Below are 19,550 nucleotides of genomic sequence, written 5' to 3' on the forward strand. Positions count from 1 at the left end.
ACAGTTGCACTCACTCCTCTGAAACCGGAAGGATGGATGGCATTTACAATTTGCAAAGCAGGCTAATGGCATCGTTCTCCCTTCACTTCTCAGCGTTGCTGGGGGACGAACTCTTCCGAAAGTAACTGCTCTAGCTGTAAACACAAACAGGATAAGTATATAGTTATTCTCAACCACTAAAGAGAGGTCATTTCTTCCACTTTTTCTCGCTCAACGTCACACGCTCTCACAGCCACAGTAAATGACCGCTCGGTATAGGGTATAGGTACGGACCGAGAATGCTTCGCCACATTGTCTTCTCACGGCGCGCTTTCACGTCGCAGGCAGACCGCGACTGAGGATTCTGCGAAGGAGCTGTCGAAACGCTCTCACCCGCTGCGCCCCTTTCTTGAAAAGGAGACGTCAGAGACACGATGGCATCACGGCAGGGATCGCGGCCGACGACACCACGAGCACCACCGCCGGTACCACGGCCGGTACCACCGCCGGTACCACCACATGCTCCGGCACCGGCAACAGAACCCGGAAGGGCGCAGACGCGGCTGCCCACGGTGTTCGTGCCTATGGCCGGACCTATGGCCGGACCAATGGTCGGACCTATGGCCGGACCTGTGGCCCGAATACCTACGACCGGAATGCCGGTGGCTGGCGGTCAGATGAATGCGCGGCGCGGACCCTACGTTCAAATGCCGATGCCAGGATTGGCGCCGTTGGCCGTACCGGCGTACCGGGGCTGCCCCGCGAGTCTGGAATACCTGAAGGAGATCGACCAACTGCTTGTCCACCAGCAGGTGGACTTCCTGGAAAGTACGTGTCGCTTCCCGGTGCGGTCGATTGACGGACGAGATATACATAGACACGATCGGAAACAGCGCAAAATTACAGGGCGTGAGAAAGTGTGATACATGACAGCCCTCACTAGCATCGAAGCGTTCATATTTTCTTTTATGCGAAGCATATTACGAGAGCTCAACCCAGCTCCTCAGGCGCTGCGGTGTCGCCTTGAAACCACGTGACACCGTGACGTCACGACAGAGGAGAAGTGGCTTTGGCTCAACTCTTGCAAGACGGGCTGGGTGGGAATCGAACCAGGGTCTCCGGAGTGTGGGACGGAGACGCTACCACTGAGCCACGAGTACGATGCTTCAAAGCGGTACAAAAGCGCCTCTAGTGAATGCGGTGTTGCCTTAGAAATGAGCTGTTTCTCAGGCGTGCGTCTCTTGCTCAGGCGCACATTTCGTTGCCGCGCCGAACGCTGCGTTGCTCGACGCTCACCGCGTCCAATGCGGGGCCCGTAGTCGCTGCGCCGTAGCCCATTGTCGTACACCCCTTGGCGGGTCGACGGGAACGCTGTCGCGTTCCACTCTTGAAGGCGAAGAAGTAATGCATGAGTTGTTTCTTCGTCTAGCCGAACCAAATATAGCCAAGCAACAGCAGTTCACCAGGCTAAACAGTGGTTCAACAACTAAAATAAAGGCTAGTATGCTTCGCATCCTGGGCTTAACCTTAGCTAAGCCACAGCCATTTTTTTTAAGCAGCACATATAAGTATACCACTATAAGTGACGTCCACGGCCCCGCTAATCCGTATCCACAAATCAGGACAATCCAAACCTCTCTAATACGCAGTCGGAATGTGGACATGCTAACCACCGAGATATCGCGCGACTTCCGCACCGTGCAACTTTTCACAGGTTTTGTGAGAGTAGTACTTTGCGAATGATAGCGATTGCGAGTGTATCTTGGAGGCCACAACGGACGTCCCTGTGATACTGCCACGATGTTGTTTGCAGCTCAGAATACTTTTCGTTCTTGGGAAAATGAGGGTGTTCAAGGTGATAGCTTGCCACGTTAGTGCACAAACTATACACTGCCGTACTGCACGACCCTTTCGACCCGGATATTGCGCACTGCTATATTACTATTCTTCCTCTCCAAACAGAAGCGACAAGCACGCATGTATTGAATGTCTACAGCCCTCCAAAAGATAGGCACACAAGATTGTGCTCCCTCATAAAGAAATTCCTGAGCTTAGCGGGCCATGCCCCCTGCGTTATTGGGGGCGACTTCAACGCACCGAACCCTTCATGGGGCTACCCTGCGGCGACACCAAGAGGCAGAATACTGGAAAAGGTAGGGATGCAAGAAGGGCTATCGATCCTCACCGATCCCACTTACCCTACGAGGCTGGGAAACAGTGTTAGTAGAGATACGTGTCCGGACCTGACGTTCACCAAGAACATAAACAGCGCCATTTGGAAGAATACCCAACAGCCACTGGGAAGCGATCACTTCATCCTCTCTCTGGAGATAAGCACAAACGCGTGCAAATGCAAACTAGGTATCGCAGGAATTACGAACTGGGACAGGTGGAGACAGGCCCGGGCATCTACTGCAAACCCTATTACAAACCTAGAGGAATGGGTTAAGTGTGAGGTGCAAACTTTGAAAGCCTTTACGAAAGAGGTCTGCGCGACAGAAGATTGTCCAGCGGTCGATCCGCACCTTCTACATTTATGGGAAGCAAGACACTCATTGACAGAGAGATAGCGAAGACAACGGCTTAACCGCAAACTAAAGAAAAAAAATAGAGGAGCTAAACAAAAAGGCATAATCCTACGCCTTATCTTTGGCCAGACAAAACTGGAATACGCTCTGCGATGGTATTCAGGGGAAGCTAGGTGTGTCAAAGGCTTGGAGGCTCCTGCGTGTCCTAATCGACCCCAGCAGCAGCAAGTCGGCCACTAAAGACAGGCTCACGAAAATTGTACACACCGTCACGGGTACGGGCACAGAGTTGATGGAAAACATCAAGACCAGGTATCTGTGCGCGGCCCAAGTCGTCGAACAACCGAAGTATTCTGGACTGCCGAATGCCAAGCTGGACATCCTACACACGAAAGAAGAAATCAAAGCAGAAGTTTCGGCCATGAGAAAAAATGCAGCTCCAGGTCCAGATCAAATAACAGCAAAGCTCTTATTTAACCTCAGCGATGACACCACCACATCGGTGGTGGAATGCTTCAACGAACGGTATTGGGCTAGAGGAGCGCTACCAATATCCTGGAAGACGGCCGAGGTTTGGTTCATTTCGAAGCCGAACAAACCCTTTAAACTGGATAATCTAAGACCGATATCGCTGACCTCGTGTTTGGGGAAGCTCATAGAGAGTGTCATCAACACGAGACTCAGTAGATACTTAGAAGAGAGCAACCTCCTACCTAACACTCAATTTTACTTTCGCCCTCACCTATCGACGCAGGACGCCCTCTGGTACCTGTACAAGGACCTCCTTGAGACACCTCCCAAGTCACAGACATGGGCCATCCTGGCCCTTGTCTGTGACTTGGGACTTATAAACTTATAAACGGCACCGACTTATAAACGGCTGGGATAAACGGCAAACTAAACGGCGAACTGCATCGCAGCGCCATCTACAGGCAGCATCTGCGATCGAGACAGCCGATGGCTGCCCTCTATTATCTGCAGGCATGCCGCTTGACTCGTGTCAATGTAGATGGCGTCGGGATGCAGTGTGCCGCTGCTCCGGCTCCCGCTGCGTGGAGTGTACCACTTTTGTCGGCGCCTGTACATCGCGGATCATTCGCATCGCACGTGTAATCTGATTACGAAAGGCTCTGCTACAACATTGGCAACCGATAGAACCATCGTTGACATTAGGGAAAGTTACGACACAGAAGGGTGCTCCTTCTGCTGAGCGATAACTTCTAACATTTGTTAACCGTTAACCACGGTCTGATTATAAGGCATGCTGTCGCAGGGGACTCCGCAACATTTTGGACCACGTGCGGTTATCTAACGTGCGCCTAAATCTTAGTGTACGGGTGTTTTCGCATTTCGCCCCCATCGATGGAATCCCGCCATGGCCGGGATTCTATTTCGCGGCCTCCTGTTTAGTAGCCCGACACCACAGTCGCTAAGCAACGGCGGCGCGTTATTTGTTAACCGTTGAAAGACGCCGCCCCCCCCCCCCCCCCGCTCCCATTGCATGAAGCGACAAGTACACATCTCAATATCGCATCATCCTCCTCGCTTTGAATTGGTGAGTGCCTGCGCTACAATTACTTTCTTACGACAGGTGACTGCGCGAACGTTGGCAGAGTCGCACTCAGACTACGCACTTGCTTTCGTGTGTTCAACTCACGCAGTGTTCCTGCCGTTCGAGGTGTCGAACAAGTACGTCGTGAAGAACAGCATGAGCCAGTTCGTCTTCGCGGCGGCAGAGCAGAGCAACATCATCGCTCGCCAATTCAGCCGTACCCGGTCCTTCCTGATTTCGATTGTGGACTACCGCAACGTCGTAGTGTTGCAGCTTTTTCGGCCACTTCGCTGCGACTGCAGCCTTTGTTGGTGCTGCCTCCAGGCACGTACATATTGTCCATTGTACCGTAAGACTAGAGTTGTTCAGTTGTAGAACTTGCGCACGCATCTTTTCCGAATTTCGGTAACCCCTTTGGACTTTTTCATCGAGTCCCCGCAATGCCCGATGGGGTTCCCTGGGCGTCGCAACATTACCCACTTGACGGGTGTAACTGTCCGTGATACACTCCGCAAGCGCACTACCGTGCAACAGTCCAGAAGGGAGGTAGATTGAATGGTAGAGGGGAGGTAGGGAGAAGAGGCAGGTGGGGAGGCAGAGCAGAGGTAGAGACGACCATGTCGCGGAAGGAGTGAACAAACAGCCTTGGCACTCTTCTTTCGCAGCTCCCATAGATGAGAGTAATGCGGGTTGGGCGCAAAAGGCAACGCGAGAAGGCAAGAAAACGCTACTAATAGACACGAAAGCGCTTGCGGACAAAGTAGATAAATTTAGGTTCAAGGTACGGTACGGTACGTTTCGGTAATTTCTGAAAAAAAAAAGACCTTGCAAATTTCCCAAGTGGCCAAATAACGCCGGGCTTGCCGACGGAAAGCCGCACTAAAGCACCGTAGCGTTAGGCAACATGTCAGAAGCGGCCGCACGGCAAATCCATACTTTGCCTGGCGACGTAGCTTTGCGGCTATGGGGTCGCGCGAGGTCGCAGGTTCGATTCCGACCGCGGCAGCCGCATTTAGTTGGCGGTGAAATACAAAAGCGACCGCGTACTTATATTTAGTTGCACGTTTCAGGAACCCCAGGGGGATCAAAATTCCTCTGGGGAGTCCGCCACTTCCTGTTTCCCTTAAGACCAGAAAAAATGGCTGTGGCTTAGCTAAGGTTAAACCCAGGATACGAAGCATACTAGCCTTTATTTTAACGCGACAGCGTTAAGGAGCTCGTGTCGCAGAAAAGCCGGTGTCGTCGGCGTCGGCTCAGGCGTGCGGCGCTTGCTCAGGCGCACATTTCGTTGTCGCGCCGAACGCTGCGTTGCTCGACGCTCACCGCGTCCGATGCGGGGCGCGGTTCGCTGCGCCGAAGAAAAGCCACCTAGAAACAGTCTCTAGCACGCCGCAACCTTCGCTTCTCATTCCAACGAGCAGCTCTGTCTCCAGGAGGCATATTACCTCGTGAGTGTCGAGCAGAGGCAAGCGCAGATGCTTATATACCGCCGCGACGCCGCGAGCGACGGCGCGAGTTGGAGCCCCGTTTCTCCTCTGTCGTGACGTCACGGTGTCACGTGGTATTGAAGGCGACACCGCCGCGCCTGAGGAGCTGAGTTGAGCTCTAGTAATATGCTTCGCATAAAAAGACTCTCTCTTGGGGAGTGCCAAGTTAATTAGCTCCTTCTGCCGACCTCTGCTGGAATATGCCGCTGCCGTCTGGAACTGGACTTGCCAGTCTGACGAAAATCGAGTAGGCAAGAGCTCTGAGAAAATTTGTCTCTAAACATCGACATCGGTGCTACGTGCAGGTCGGCGGTGAAGAACAGCCTCGCTGTCAGTCCTCGCTTAGACTAGAAAACCTGGACTGAAGACGCGCGAAGGCTGACTTAACTTTCTTACTGAAGGTTCTAAGTGGTGTCATTGACTGTACAGAATTATTGCATCAGGCTGGTGTAAATATATTGCGGGAAAAAGAAACCAGGGTACGTGTCTAGTCCTTTTCATGTGTCTGCTTCTTGCGCCCCAAATCTCTCGGACAGGGTTCTGCAGGCCAGCTACGAACGCTCATACGAAATTGGCATTTTCAACCGACATTTGCCAACATTCTAAGCAGTACGAACTAAATTCGTGACCTATTTCCAGAAATGGCAATATTGTTTTTGTATGTTATGCGGTGGACCATTGCTGTTACCGATAACACTGCACTACTGAGACGAAGCTGACTTTCGGGAAGCGGCATTATGCAACGCGTCGTGCTTTCCGAGCTTCGAAGCCAATCGCGAGGACCACAAGGCGCAGTCGGTGCCACTGCTGACACCGGCGAATTGTTTCAATGAAAAACACAGCACAGAACGACAAAAGGCTTAACAGCAAACGTCGGTGCAGCTAGGCCTAGCGTTGCCGCGGTGTTGGCTACGGCTTCCAGCGGATCTGCGTCCAAGAGAGCCGGTTCGAGCGAGGCGGCAAGGTAATCAAAAAAATTAATTATGGGGTTTTACGCGCGAAAACCACTTTCTGATTGTGAGGCACGCCGTCGTAGGTGACTCTGCAAATTTTCACCACCTGGGGTTCTTCAACGGGCACCTAAATCTAAGTACCACGGGTGTTTTCGCATCCATCGAAATGCGGCCGCCGTGGCCGGGATCCGATCCCGCGACCTCGTGCTCAGCAGCCCAACACCATAGCCACTGAGCAACCACGGCGGTTCATTGTTCCTTTCTGAGCTTTTCCTTGTTGTGCTTTAAGTTCCATGCATTGTTAGACTGCTCTCAACTCCGTACCCTTCTGTGTTTACATTGCTCTTTGTTGCATCTACTCTACTTTTCACAACAGTTATTTTTATTTATTGCTTTTTATTACATTCCCCTGCAGTTTTCTTGTCCTTTTTCTTTCTCGATCTTAATATACGCGCAATTATCAATATTATTATTACTATTTCTGGGCGCAGGTAATGGACGTGCACGATGGTTCCGGTGCCGTGATGGGCCACCTTCGGATGGAGTGCACCATCCTGAACCCGAACTTCACGGTGCTGGACAGCGAGAACAAAGCTGTCCTGATGATCACAGGCCCCCTGTGCACATCGTCCATCTGTGCCGAGGACGTGGTGTTCGACATCCTAACCATGGACGACGTCACCAAGATTGGCGCGATAACAAAGGTCTATGCCGGATTGTTGAAGGAGTACTTCACCGACGCCGACAACTTCACGGTCACCTTCCCCATGGACTTGGACGTGAAGATTAAGGCCGTGCTGCTCGGCGCGGTCTTTTTAATCGTGAGTGGTTGATTGATTGATTGATTCTGCATTCTTGGTGCGGTGTAGGGCTACTAATGTTGACAACCTGGGGATTCCTTCCTAACACTGAAAGCTAAGTGCACCGAGAGTTCTTGCATTTGGCCTGCGCCGATATTCGGCCACTGCTACCCGGCAGTCGCACCGGCGACCTCTTGCTGAGAACCGGAACCCCACAGCCAGTGAGTAGCACGGGCGGGTAACTGCGAGTGGAAGGCAGCAAGGCTCACACTCACTTGCACCAGATCCATGGAGCTTCACAGCGGGCGATCGAACGCACTGAGAACAACACTGCTGGCAATGGGCTGTCCCCCTGCAGCGACAGCATTGTCGGTAGCTCACTTTCGAAGAGACAATTGCTTTCCGGATGTTTCTAGCGACTACAGCACAATGTGCGTGGGAGCGAACTGGGGACAGCGTTCCTGGCACAGTGCCAAGGACTCGCCGCCTTGGCACAGTGCGAGGAACGCGTTCGGTAAGCGAACACTCGCGTGGAGGGCTATGGTAGCGCTGAAATCTAGCGAAAGCAATTGTAACCTCCATAAGGGAACAACGGAGAATGCCGCACCCAGGGATGGTATAGGCAATCGCGGTATCACTGTGCCGTCTAGTGCCATCATTCGAGAGTTCCCGCTGGTTGCCGTTCCGGAAGAAGCATTGCTAGATCACTCAACGACATTTCCCAGCTTGCCTTGCAACGCAGTCGAATAGGCACGCGGTTCCGTTAACCGGTGCTCACCCCCTACGCTGACAATCATATCATTATCCATCCTAATGCGTTAGATTTAGGAGTGTCAAATGGGAAACCGATGTGTCTGTGAATCGTTGAATAGGAAAAACAGAAAAAAGGCAGCAGTTTAGCAACGAGCGTATCGATGACCCTCGTTGCCTTGTCTCAGAGCACCTCATTTTCTCTCAGCACCGTCATTATAACACCTCTGTTCAAACCTTCCCTACTGGTGGTAGCCAATTACACACAGGTCACAACCCACCGGGAGGACAGGCAATCAAGAAGCACGAACAACGCTCTTGCAGACGGAATATCGGGCCTGCGGCTAAGTTGTCCCACAAAAATTGAGTCGCAATTTTAAAAATGAAGGGCACTTTAGACGCGAGTTGAACCGAATGCATAATGTTGGAACTGGCCTTGAGTTACTCAGGCAATTTTTTTGTTTTCCCCTTAACTAACGGAATAATTACGTTTAAATAATCAACGTTTTATGTATTGGCTGCAGACCCCAAGTGTGATGCGGAAAGTAATAGAGCACCTTAAGAAACCTCTCAATAAATTGACTTCTCAATAAACATATCTCACGTGGTCCTTTCTTCCGCATTCCAAAGAAAGCCCGCGATATATGAAAAAATACCACGTGACGGGGTGATTGCGCACTGTCATTGTGCTGCTCTCAAGCGTGCGATGGATGAACAAGGTCGCCTGCAGCGAGACTGGCCCGCGACAGGGCGTTATATCTGGTGTAGGTATCTGGGCGTGCGGCTCTTATCGCATGACATCGCAAATGCGTGCTGTTATATGCAAAGTGCCTCGAGCGGCAAGCCACGCGTGCATTCACGGACTTCTTTCACGATCGGAAAAACACTTTGTGGCATGCAATGAATAACAGAAAGCCGTGTGAGGAGCTTTTCGTGTTACTCTGCAACTTTCCTATTGAACATTTTCATCTAATTATGATAGCTGAGATGTTTCTTATGTGATAAACACTAATTATGGAATTAGGCGGAATTCGATATATAATCTCAGCATCTCCAAGCGACGGCAAAGAACATTACCTTGCGTTTGGTCCAGCTTCGTGGTCTTTTCCCCATTTTCAATGTTTTGCTCTGGTTACGTGAAACAGCCTCTATGCCAGATGTTTCGGTTTTGAGTGAAAAGGAGGTGTTTATATCAGATTTGTACGTGAACGTCAGTAATACGACACATACTGACCGCTCGCCCATAAAAGGCGGGAAGCGTTACATAACTTTCATAAAGCTTGTTTGGCGTGCAGAAATCTGGTATAGCGGTTTACGCCCACCCGACTGCAGTGCATAAGCCACTCCATCCACGTCTTCACCCGCTCTTCCCGCTAACGAGCGTGTAGTTCCATGGAATGGTGAGTCCAGTGCATTCACCATTACATTCGATCATCACTGCACTGACAGGTTCTGCGATAGTTGCTAAAAGACAGTTATATGAAGAACCTCCGATAACTGAGGAAATAAAGCTTTGGCTGCAAAGAGAAACCGATCGCGATGTTTTGAGCACGCTGGGTCACCTGCTATGGGGCTGCATCCACCACGATTATAAACATAGCGAACGACCGAGTAAGCTGTAGCGAGTGCCAAAATGTCGCGACGTCCTTGTCCCACGTGACTACCTCAGGCTTCATGACGTCACAACACATGTACACCTCGTCGAAAGCAGAATTGCATGTTTTGTAGTAAAATCACCGTCAGTAAATCCCTGTAAGCGGGCTGGCTGTTGCATTTCGTAGTTATGCAAGACATGATGCGAATAACGAACAAATGCTAGTTTCAAATACCGGTGTCACATGGGGCACTTCGATTGCGATCGAGCCTGATGGGAATCGAATTTTTCCGTCACAATTGGGTTCTTTTCGAAGGTTGAAGAAGGGAGCCGATCGAAATCCAGAAATTTGATCCGGACTTGGTCGCTAAAAAAGTACCTCGAGTGACAGTGGTATGAGTCGATGCCTGATCTGTATCTCTGATATTTTTCAAAAAAACCTCGACCACTCATATTACAATCAACCCGCTAACTCGGCTTGGCTTTATGACTCTTCGCAGGATTTCATATACTTCGAGACCACAGGAGCCCAAAGGAACAACGATCTTCCTGGCAACGTTATAAATTAGTTATCCGAAGATCACCGATTTTTTCGTGCGTCCTTAAATTCAGCCAGGCCTTCCAGAAAGGCCTTTGCGCAGTCGACTGCATGTTTGCGAACGTGACTATACCAGCATTCGCACTTATTACTATACTCGCAGGTAGCAGGCTATTGTTTTTGGTTTTCTCGTGCGTTTATTGCATGATACCTTCTTCGTCCTGTGGAGGCGGCTAGATTAATGTGAATGCAGCGTCGAATTTGGGTTTTATCTCAGATAGCAAGTTATTTCTACTTACTATTTGCATTCGTGCTTGTCAGTTTATTCTCCAACAAGTTGTATGTCATGTTGAAGTGAAGAATAAACTTGGTTGCAGTAAACATGGTCAACATCTGCTAATACTTTATTTCTATAGATATCTCCACCTACATCTATCCCGCATCAGCTCAACCCTTAAATTAAACCTCCAGACTTACTTATCGGGTCACTGCTGCTTATTGTCTTCGATCGTAGACTTTGTTTGCCCTCCAGCTTGGCACTCGTTATGCTACATTAATGCGTCAACGCTTTATGCGAGCCCTCACTGACACGTTCGCGCGACGTGAAACTCACCAGATTGTCGTCAAAATGCCCCAACAAAACCACAAGGCCTAAACCCGAGTCGAAAGCCAGGAAACTTGAAATTGAGAACTCAAGATGAGGACTGGAACAGACGACGAATGTGCGACAAATTTCCAGAAGCAGCTGTTATAAGGCAGCTATACGTCTCAGTGGACGTGGCCGCTCCGGAGGTGACACTGACCGGTGTGTCGTGAAAACGCACGAATGAAACCGCTCGATCGAAATCCTGGTCAAAAGCCTGCAAACCTGTGTGTGTGTGCGTGTGTGTATGTTCGCGCGCGCGTGCAAACAAGGACCAGACCAAAGGATGAGGATACAACAAACTTTGGAAAAGAAGCTTTCCCAAGACAGCTATATGGCTACAGAGTTCGTGTGCTGAGCCCATGGTAGCAGGTTCGTCGACCGGACACTCCGAACTCATCCCTACGATTCAGTGATTCAGTGAAAAAATTGGCAGACTAAATTGTGGCTGGCGTCTACGAAGTGCGAAGCGTTCGTGATTTCTACACAATGGCTGTACCTCTCGAGCGTGTGGCTCCTAACCGCTATGGGTTGTGAGCGAGCGGTTCTGCAGAGATTACGCACTGCATGATTTACATTTATAAGACAATGTATTTGTTGCCAAGATGAAGCCAGAATTGAGTGGCCCATAACGCGTGGCTACAGGAACAAATACCCAGTTCGGCTGGTATTGGCCTACAATAACGGCCAGATAGGCTTCACTACAAGCTGAATAGGGCCACTTGACCAATGAGACAGCCTGACAGCCTACGCAGCTAAGCCTCGCTTAACCCTCGCCCGTCCGATTAGTAAAGTCTGTCCCGGACGGAACCCGGCGCCGGATTCGGGTGGACCTCATCCTGAGAAACATGAACCCGGAGTACAACGAGGAGAAAAGAGCGGCGAGGGCCAAGGCCCTCATCGACTTTCACGCCAAGGACGAGCACGCAAGGTTCGTGGATGTGGCAGAATACCAGGGAGACTGCGCGGCGTTCGTAGCTACCGTCATCGAGGCGTCGTCCGGCGCGACGATGGCAGCGGCGAGCTTACGGGTCCGCGAGGCGTGTCAGGCGGAGGAGGTGGCCATTGCCCTGGCCATTGCCGACCCCGGGTGCCAGACGGTGTTGTGCGATTCCCGAAGTGCAGTGCGGAATTATGCAAAGGGCAAAGTGTGTGGTGAGGCTGTGCGCGTTCTGTGCTCGGCTGACATGCAACGACAGAATCGGTGTGTTAGAATCAAGTGGTTCCCGGCGCACGCGGGCAACGATGCGTCCGAGAAGCACGATAACCACAACGAGACGGCACACGCAGTGGCGCGAGCGCTAACCAACTGCGCCGCTGCAACCGACCGTCCAACGTGGTGTAGTGCCAAGGACCGCATGACGACGTTCAACGAACTTACCCAGTTCCACCGCCTGGCTCGAAGGACTTTCCCACCCCCGCACCCGGGGCTGAGCCGAGCGGAGGCGGTGCTGTTCAGACAATTACAAACTGGTTCTTTACCCACCCCAGTATTAATGACTCATCTATACCCTAAATTATATGTGAGTGATGTGTGCCGCGTGTGCCAGCGGGAGAGGGCCACCCTGACGCACATCCTATGGGATTGCACCAAGTTTCCCAATGAGGCTTCGACAAGTACAGCGATTCCTCCGCGACTCGCGGCTGCGGCGGAATGCTACGACCACGAAAGCCAAACCTGGGCCGTCCAGCAGGTCTCGGCGGCTCTTGAAAGACAAAGGCCGAGCGAAACCGACGGAACGTTGCCCCCCAGGGCGACCAACCGCGGGAGTAACAAGCGCTGGAGTTGAGTAGAGACCACCCGCTGAGAAGACGTCAGGGCCCGCGTCACGGCGCCATTTAGTCGTGGTGTCGTTCTGCAGGCGACTACATGAAGTTGTCTCTCTCTCTCTCTCTCTCTCTCTATCCACTCACTCACCGCAATTTACTCTTGAGAAGGTTCCTGTAGCGCCCCGTTACCCACAACGTCACGTGTTGCTGGATGGACGGGTGGATGCTATGAACGTACCCTTCGAAGCGGGGCGGTGGGCTGCGCCACCAAGCTTTTTTCTCATTTTGCTTGATGTGTTTCTTTGTTTTTAAACGCGAAAAGGATTCCCGACATCAATCTTTCCCAGCCACTGTTGAGAACCTGTAGCACGCCTCCGTTGTTTGTGGTCCCCCAGGATTCATAATTTACTTGATTGGTCACTTTCCGAAAGCTCGGAATGTTTACTAAGTTCTATATATATATATATATATATATATATATATATATATATATATATATATATATATATATATATATATAAAGAAATACGGGGGATGCTTAGGACTTTCCAAGGATCTGAATGCGAGAACCTAGTTGGATCCTCTGATCTGCTGTTGAAATTTTTGTTTAACTTTCTACATTCTAAACGCTACTTTCCCAGAGCATGTACGTCGCATTACGGCTGCGTGTTGCTCTCGTGGGGGGCTGCTGACGCAGTTTCATCCGTAGCCGCTTCCTCCCGACGGCGGCTACGACGAGCGGCTGTTCGAGCTGCGCTAGCCTCTTCCGCAGTGGCGCGCGCCCACGCTGTTCTCGCACTTCGACTCTATGGAGAACATAACGGCGACGGCGACGGCGACACCGATATCGGCGGCTGAAGTTTGCCCGGAGTTTCCACATAAACGCTATCAGAATAAAACAACAGGAACTCGGTCGATGCCTTAACATTCAATATGTGTGTGTGTGAAGTTTTTTTATTTATTTATTTATTCATGCTGTCGATCCCATCAGGGATCATAACAGGAAGGGCATACATAGTTATCTTGCAGTGTAACAATAATAATTAGCGCAATAATAAGGCTAGACATATTAAACATGCAGTTAGCAGAGGCAGACAATGTAGTAGGCATAAAAGTAAGGTTATACACTGTAATAATGTTGATAAAAAAAGCAACAGGTAATCAAAGCCAGAAAATATACAAAGGTGAACAAAATGGTATGCATAAATTACACAATACATAGCATTAAATTTAAGAGTAACAAGGGGAAATGAGGTAGTCTGTCAAACATCAATGGTGGTAAGCAATAATTACAACAGGAAGGAAGTAAACAATTTGCATAAGTGATTTTAGAGAGAATGGAAGAGATAAGTGCAGTGCCGTAACTGTCTCTCACAGGAGGACACCTCAACAGCACTGCACGGGGAAAGGGCTGTGGGGGGGGGAAAAGATGAAGAGAGAGGAAAGGAAAAGGCGGGAGGGTCCAACCCTCGTGTGCTCGGGTACGTGGTGTCGCAACGCACCAAACGCCTGCTGACGCAGACGCCCCTGCGGGGTTCAATATGTGGCGACAAGGGCAGCGCGCGTTGCAGCTATATGCTTCGCAAGCGTAGCAGCAGACGCTTCGGTTAGCGCTTAACCAATTTTATAACGATCTACGAAATCCACGTAGCAGCAGTGTTTGACCACGGTGCAAACGGTTACTCGCATCGCCGTAATAAAAAGCTGCGAGATTGCGAGGGAATTCTTGGATTTATGCGAAATATTGTACGTTACCAAGAAGCCCGTTACCAAGAATTCAGACAGAGTCACCATTCCCACTGCACAAAATTTTAAAAAATATTTGCACCTGCTCATAGAAGAGTTTATTAGTGAATCGAATTAATTTTTGGAGGTTCAATAGTCACATATTTTGATTATAATAACGTAGCGTTGTCCCGAATGAATGGCCATCATTTCAGCCGAGCCGAAGTTCCCGCAAACGATGGCAACATCTGCTAATCTAACAGATTCACTATCCGTGTGCTCATCTCGATCTTACTTCCAGAACAGACTATTATATTGCGGTCATTTCCTTTTTTAGATCCTCCATATTTACAGGTGGTCCACTTAATTGTGTTTCAGATTCACGGGGGACTACATCTAAATGAAATCGCAGAGTTGCTTGCCTAAGCTTTCCTGAACTGTCCGGTAATTTGGCTTTCACCAGTCACCGAGTATGTCTCTTCCGCAAGATACAGAAAATTCCGCCTATGTCAAGCACCTACGAAACAAGCAATGCTATCGAATTGTGACATCCAGCAACTTCAGTTGCCGTGCGATGCTGAATGGTGTCCTACAGAGTCAATATGTCTTCCAATTTACGAGACTGCGATGTCGCATTGAGCTGCAATGTTTTTTATTTGCACAGGCCTGGTCTAACGGAGTCCCCTGTTTGCCACCTCTGCATTAAAACGGAAACAATCGGTCATTCTTTTTTGTCCTGTGGTTTATCGGTTTAAAAAAAGAAAAACTTCTCGAGGCTTCGTTTCATCAACTCGCACGATACGACTGACTTCCCCGATAATGATGATAAAGATTATTATTTCCTTCATAGGGCACGCAACCACTTCGGGGTATTGTGCAAGAAACTAGTGGTTCAATTTAAAAAAAATTACCCTTTCGACAGGGGACTCGGCTCTGAGCTTCAGCTATAGGAGTGCTTGCCATGCCATAATTTGGTTGGAAACAGAAAGATTGGTGCGATCAGACGTTATTACCCTTATGTTCATTTAAAACTTCTCACGCACTTCAGCGTTTGGTCTCATTCATTTTCAATCAATCCTGTACGATTCACGTTGCGTTCCTGTTCCTGAATTTTTACATTACGTTGTATTGCTTCATCTGCTCTCATTTTGTCTTTTGCTTGGCGGTTTTTGCTCCATCTCTCGTTATGTGTATGTGTCACAGTTTCGAAATTCACAAAGCGGGCAGAGAGCTGCCTTGCATGAGCTCGTGGAAGCGGCGTTGTCAAGCGACTGTCAGCATTACTCCCTCGACAAGTCCAAAAACAAGAAAGGGGGCTGGCAGATGGAATGGCACACTGTGGTATAAAATTTTTTAAACAGGGTTGAAGTACCTCAGACAGGCTGGCCAACGTTTCGATAGGTGGACCTATCTTCGTCAAAGGCGGCCTCGTCATCCTCGGCGTGTTAGTTTTAAAGGGTTAGTGCAGTGACGTCACGTGCGGGTGTTGTCGCTGGCGGCTGGTTTTAAAGAGAGAGATTACAAGAGGGAACAGGCGCTGTCGTCCGACGTCTGTGAGCCTCATTCTCAAGACGAAGGGACAAGAGCGTGAAAGTGGGCACGCGGGGAGGAAAGAAAAGAAATAGAAGCAGAAAAAAGGGAAAAAAGGAAAAAAAGGAGGGGGGAGCCAGGGCCGTACCAAGACACAACAAAGGGGGGGGGGGGGTGAAAGAAAAAGAAAGAGAAAAATGAAATCTTTAAGAAATACGGGGGCTTGGGAGCGTGTTGGGGATGCGAACGGTTAGGAGGGGTTCAGGGGGAGTCGTTGGCGGCATGTTTTTGAGGCATTAGAACGGCCGGTCAAGCAATAGGTCGAGTAATTTTGAAATAGTTAAGGTGGCGACGGGGAGTCTGCGGTGCAATGTGTGGGGTGACTGAAAGGCAGCGGCATGGTCTTTCAAGGGGCACTGCCCCACGCGCTTAACGTAGGTGTCGTTACGGCGGCATCCAGAAGGCGATACTCTGGGTTGAGGCGCCGAAAAAGGCATATTGACTTCGGAATGTGTTGTCAAGGGGGTTTAAAAAAAAAAGACTAAAAAAGGGGGGCAGGGGGAAGGGGGGGGGCGAAATCGGTATAGCAAACAGGAGGGTGACGCGTGCAGAAGCGGGCGCGGGCAAGTGTACATGGAAGAAGGGGATCGTACAGTTGGTATAGACGTAAAATCCTGAAAGAGTACATTAAATTGAGTAGTAGGCAGGAAATTTTTTTTCCTTCCCTTTTCCCTTTCCCTTTCCTCCGAAAAGAAAGAGTAGGTGAGGTTAAGAATTAAAGTTGGCTGGTGGCCTAATGTGTTTTGTGTATTGGTTGGTGATATGAGAGTTTCAGATTTGAAACTGAAACTGAGAGTTTCAAATCTGAAACTCTCATATCACCAACCAATACACAAAACACATTAGGCCACCAGCCAACTTTAATTCTTAACCTCACCTACTCTTTCTTTTCGGAGGAAAGGGAAAGGGAAAAGGGAAGGAAAAAATTTCCTGTCTACTACTCAATTTAATGTACTCTTTCAGGATTTTACGTCTATACCAACTGTACGATCCCCTTCTTCCATGTACACTTGCCCGCGCCCGCTTCTGCACGCGTCACCCTCCTGTTTGCTATACCGATTTCGCCCCCCCCCTTCCCCCTGCCCCCCTTTTTTAGTCTTTTTTTTTAAACCCCCTCGACAACACATTCCGAAGTCAATATGCCTTTTTCGGCGCCTCAACCCAGAGTATCGCCTTCTGGATGCCGCCGTAACGACACCTACGTTAAGCGCGTGGGGCAGTGCCCCTTGAAAGACCATGCCGCTGCCTTTCAGTCACCCCACACATTGCACCGCAGACTCCCCGTCGCCACCTTAACTATTTCAAAATTACTCGACCTATTGCTTGACCGGCCGTTCTAATGCCTCAAAAACATGCCGCCAACGACTCCCCCTGAACCCCTCCTAACCGTTCGCATCCCCAACACGCTCCCAAGCCCCCGTATTTCTTAAAGATTTCATTTTTCTCTTTCTTTTTCTTTCACCCCCCCCTTTGTTGTGTCTTGGTACGGCCCTGGCTCCCCCCTCCTTTTTTTCCTTTTTTCCCTTTTTTCTGCTTCTATTTCTTTTCTTTCCTCCCCGCGTGCCCACTCTCACGCTCTTGTCCCTTCGTCTTGAGAATGAGGCTCACAGACGTCGGACGACAGCGCCTGTTCCCTCTTGTAATCTCTCTCTTTAAAACCAGCCGCCAGCGACAACACCCGCACGTGACGTCACTGCACTAACCCTTTAAAACTAACACGCCGAGGATGACGAGGCCGCCTTTGACGAAGATAGGTCCACCTATCGAAACGTTGGCCAGCCTGTCTGAGGTACTTCAACCCTGTTTAAAAAATTTTATCCCTCGACAAGTGTCATGCCAATCTATGAACGGCCTCGAGCTCTGGTTACGCGGCGCCACTGTACCGGTACATGCAGCACCACATGCGGCCATCCTCGGAGATTTCAGGTTGGGGGCACTACTGTTTACGGCCGCGCCGCGCACTGCGCTATGGGTGGAGATGGCGTTGACGAGTGATCGGCGTGTGTTGTTTTGCGGCTTTCTAAAGATAGAAAATATCGATGGCTACTTCAAGAAGAGCTGCTTACGCATGGGTGCGAGGTTGTACTATAGCTGGCACGTTTACGCAGTAAGAGAAGAATCGGTGAACGCAAGAGGCCCGTCGGACATCGTCGGCAAATGTGTCGCAGATGAAAAGCGTGGACTACGATGTGCGTCTTGAGGTGAACCAATCCTTTCTTCAAAAAATAATAATAATAAATAAATAAGTGCCTCAATATCGCTAACCGCTTCATTTTTTTTCTTTTTTAGTTGTCAGAAAATTGCAGAAATATTTTGCACGCAAGCTGTACATGCAAAGCTGGCTGCGGAGGCTGGTGCAAGCACGCCGCGGCCATGGCGATATTCGTAAATGAATACGAATATACATCGTGCACGGATGTTCCATGCGCATGGAAGAAACCATCATCGCGTCCCAACGTCGATGTCAAAAAATCAATCAAGGAAGTCTTTTCCCGTACGGGAAGTTCGTTTTTTACTTTTTTTTGTGTGTGATGCGACTTTGCCGCTGATTGACGCAATCAATTTTGCAAGTCGACCTTCGCGAAAACCAATTCTGCAGATGGTGAACCCTGCAGCTCTTTTCTCGCAGTTTGCAGGTGTAAATTGTGCCATTAAGGAGCTTGAGGAGCGCAGGGACATGATCCAGGTGCCGTCGACGGCACATCTAGCAGACGACAGCTTCGACCGAGAGTTGCTAAAAAAAAACTAGATAAGGAGGACAGCATACACAGTGCGCTAAGGGTCACTTCGACCTCTCCTTTTATTCTGAAAAGTGAAAACATGGTCTGGGGCAAGGCGGCATCACTCTTTTTGTAGCAAGGTGGAAATATTGTTGGAATGTACGCTGGGTGCTGAGCGATGTTGCTTCTCTCGTTTCCCACGAAGTGAGCACTGCATATTCGCGTTTCATTCCTTTTCGGTTGCCACAGTTCTCCCTCTGAGCTGTTAGAAAGCAAGAAGATAACGTGTCTGAATACATAAGGCGCACAGACTGGCATTATAAAGGCAAAAGGCACAGCCCATCAGAAGCAGGTCAAAAGAACACAGACGACACACACATTTGGCGCTTTGGTGTGTGTTGTCTGTGTTCTTTTGTTCTGTTTTTCATGCGCAACAACTTTGCCTCCATCATGATATACCAAGAAGCCCAATGTGCAACATTATACCGGCATTAATCGATAGTAAGACATGTTTACCTTGCTCGGCGGACAGCTGCGATCCACCTCTGTCTTCTTTCAGTCTCATACGATTTCCTAGGAAAACGGTAGAATTTGATCGGCGGCAATTTTCCAGCAGTGTTCCTGTAGCTGTTGTGACAGCCATAAACGCAGCAATACGGCGAATAGCCTTTCCTGGACCCGGTTTTCACAACCACGCGACGAGGCGCCATGCTCCCCTACGTTGTCAACGCGTCCACTTCGCATTCACCCCCAACCTATAATCGCCGTCACCCGCGGCAGAGGGCGCTACGTGCGCGGCTTGAAGCTGCAGTGCACGAGGCCTATACCCACCTAGCACAGACAGCTAACTCCTACGTGCCCATGCTCTTTGCTACTGCTCCTTGAGTTGGATCTGGCTGTCTCGTCTGCCTTTTAGCTTTG

The 19,550-nt window shown here is 49.8% G+C and overlaps 1 protein-coding gene and 1 long non-coding RNA gene across 2 annotated transcripts in view; one reads left to right on the plus strand and one right to left on the minus strand.

The window, feature by feature from the left end:
• LOC135917343 (phospholipid scramblase 2-like) overlaps positions 1-10,230 on the plus strand; it is a 31,097-nt gene extending 20,867 nt beyond the window's left edge. Inside the window, exons 2-4 of the mRNA XM_070525227.1 lie at positions 4,169-4,383; positions 6,991-7,320; positions 10,144-10,230. Coding sequence (XP_070381328.1) covers positions 4,169-4,383; positions 6,991-7,320; positions 10,144-10,212 — 614 coding nt within the window. The 3' untranslated portion in view covers positions 10,213-10,230. The remainder of the gene's footprint in view (positions 1-4,168; positions 4,384-6,990; positions 7,321-10,143) is intronic.
• An 8,445-nt stretch (positions 10,231-18,675) lies between these two features.
• LOC139049992 (uncharacterized) lies at positions 18,676-19,372 on the minus strand. Its single transcript, XR_011508693.1, has 2 exons — positions 19,146-19,372; positions 18,676-18,891 (listed from the first exon to the last, which is right to left on the minus strand). It is a non-coding gene; the product is annotated as an uncharacterized lncRNA (long non-coding RNA).
• Positions 19,373-19,550: the final 178 nt, after the last annotated feature.

The sequence above is a fragment of the Dermacentor albipictus genome, chromosome 9, assembly GCF_038994185.2.
Source record: "Dermacentor albipictus isolate Rhodes 1998 colony chromosome 9, USDA_Dalb.pri_finalv2, whole genome shotgun sequence".
Lineage (NCBI taxonomy): Eukaryota > Metazoa > Arthropoda > Arachnida > Ixodida > Ixodidae > Dermacentor > Dermacentor albipictus.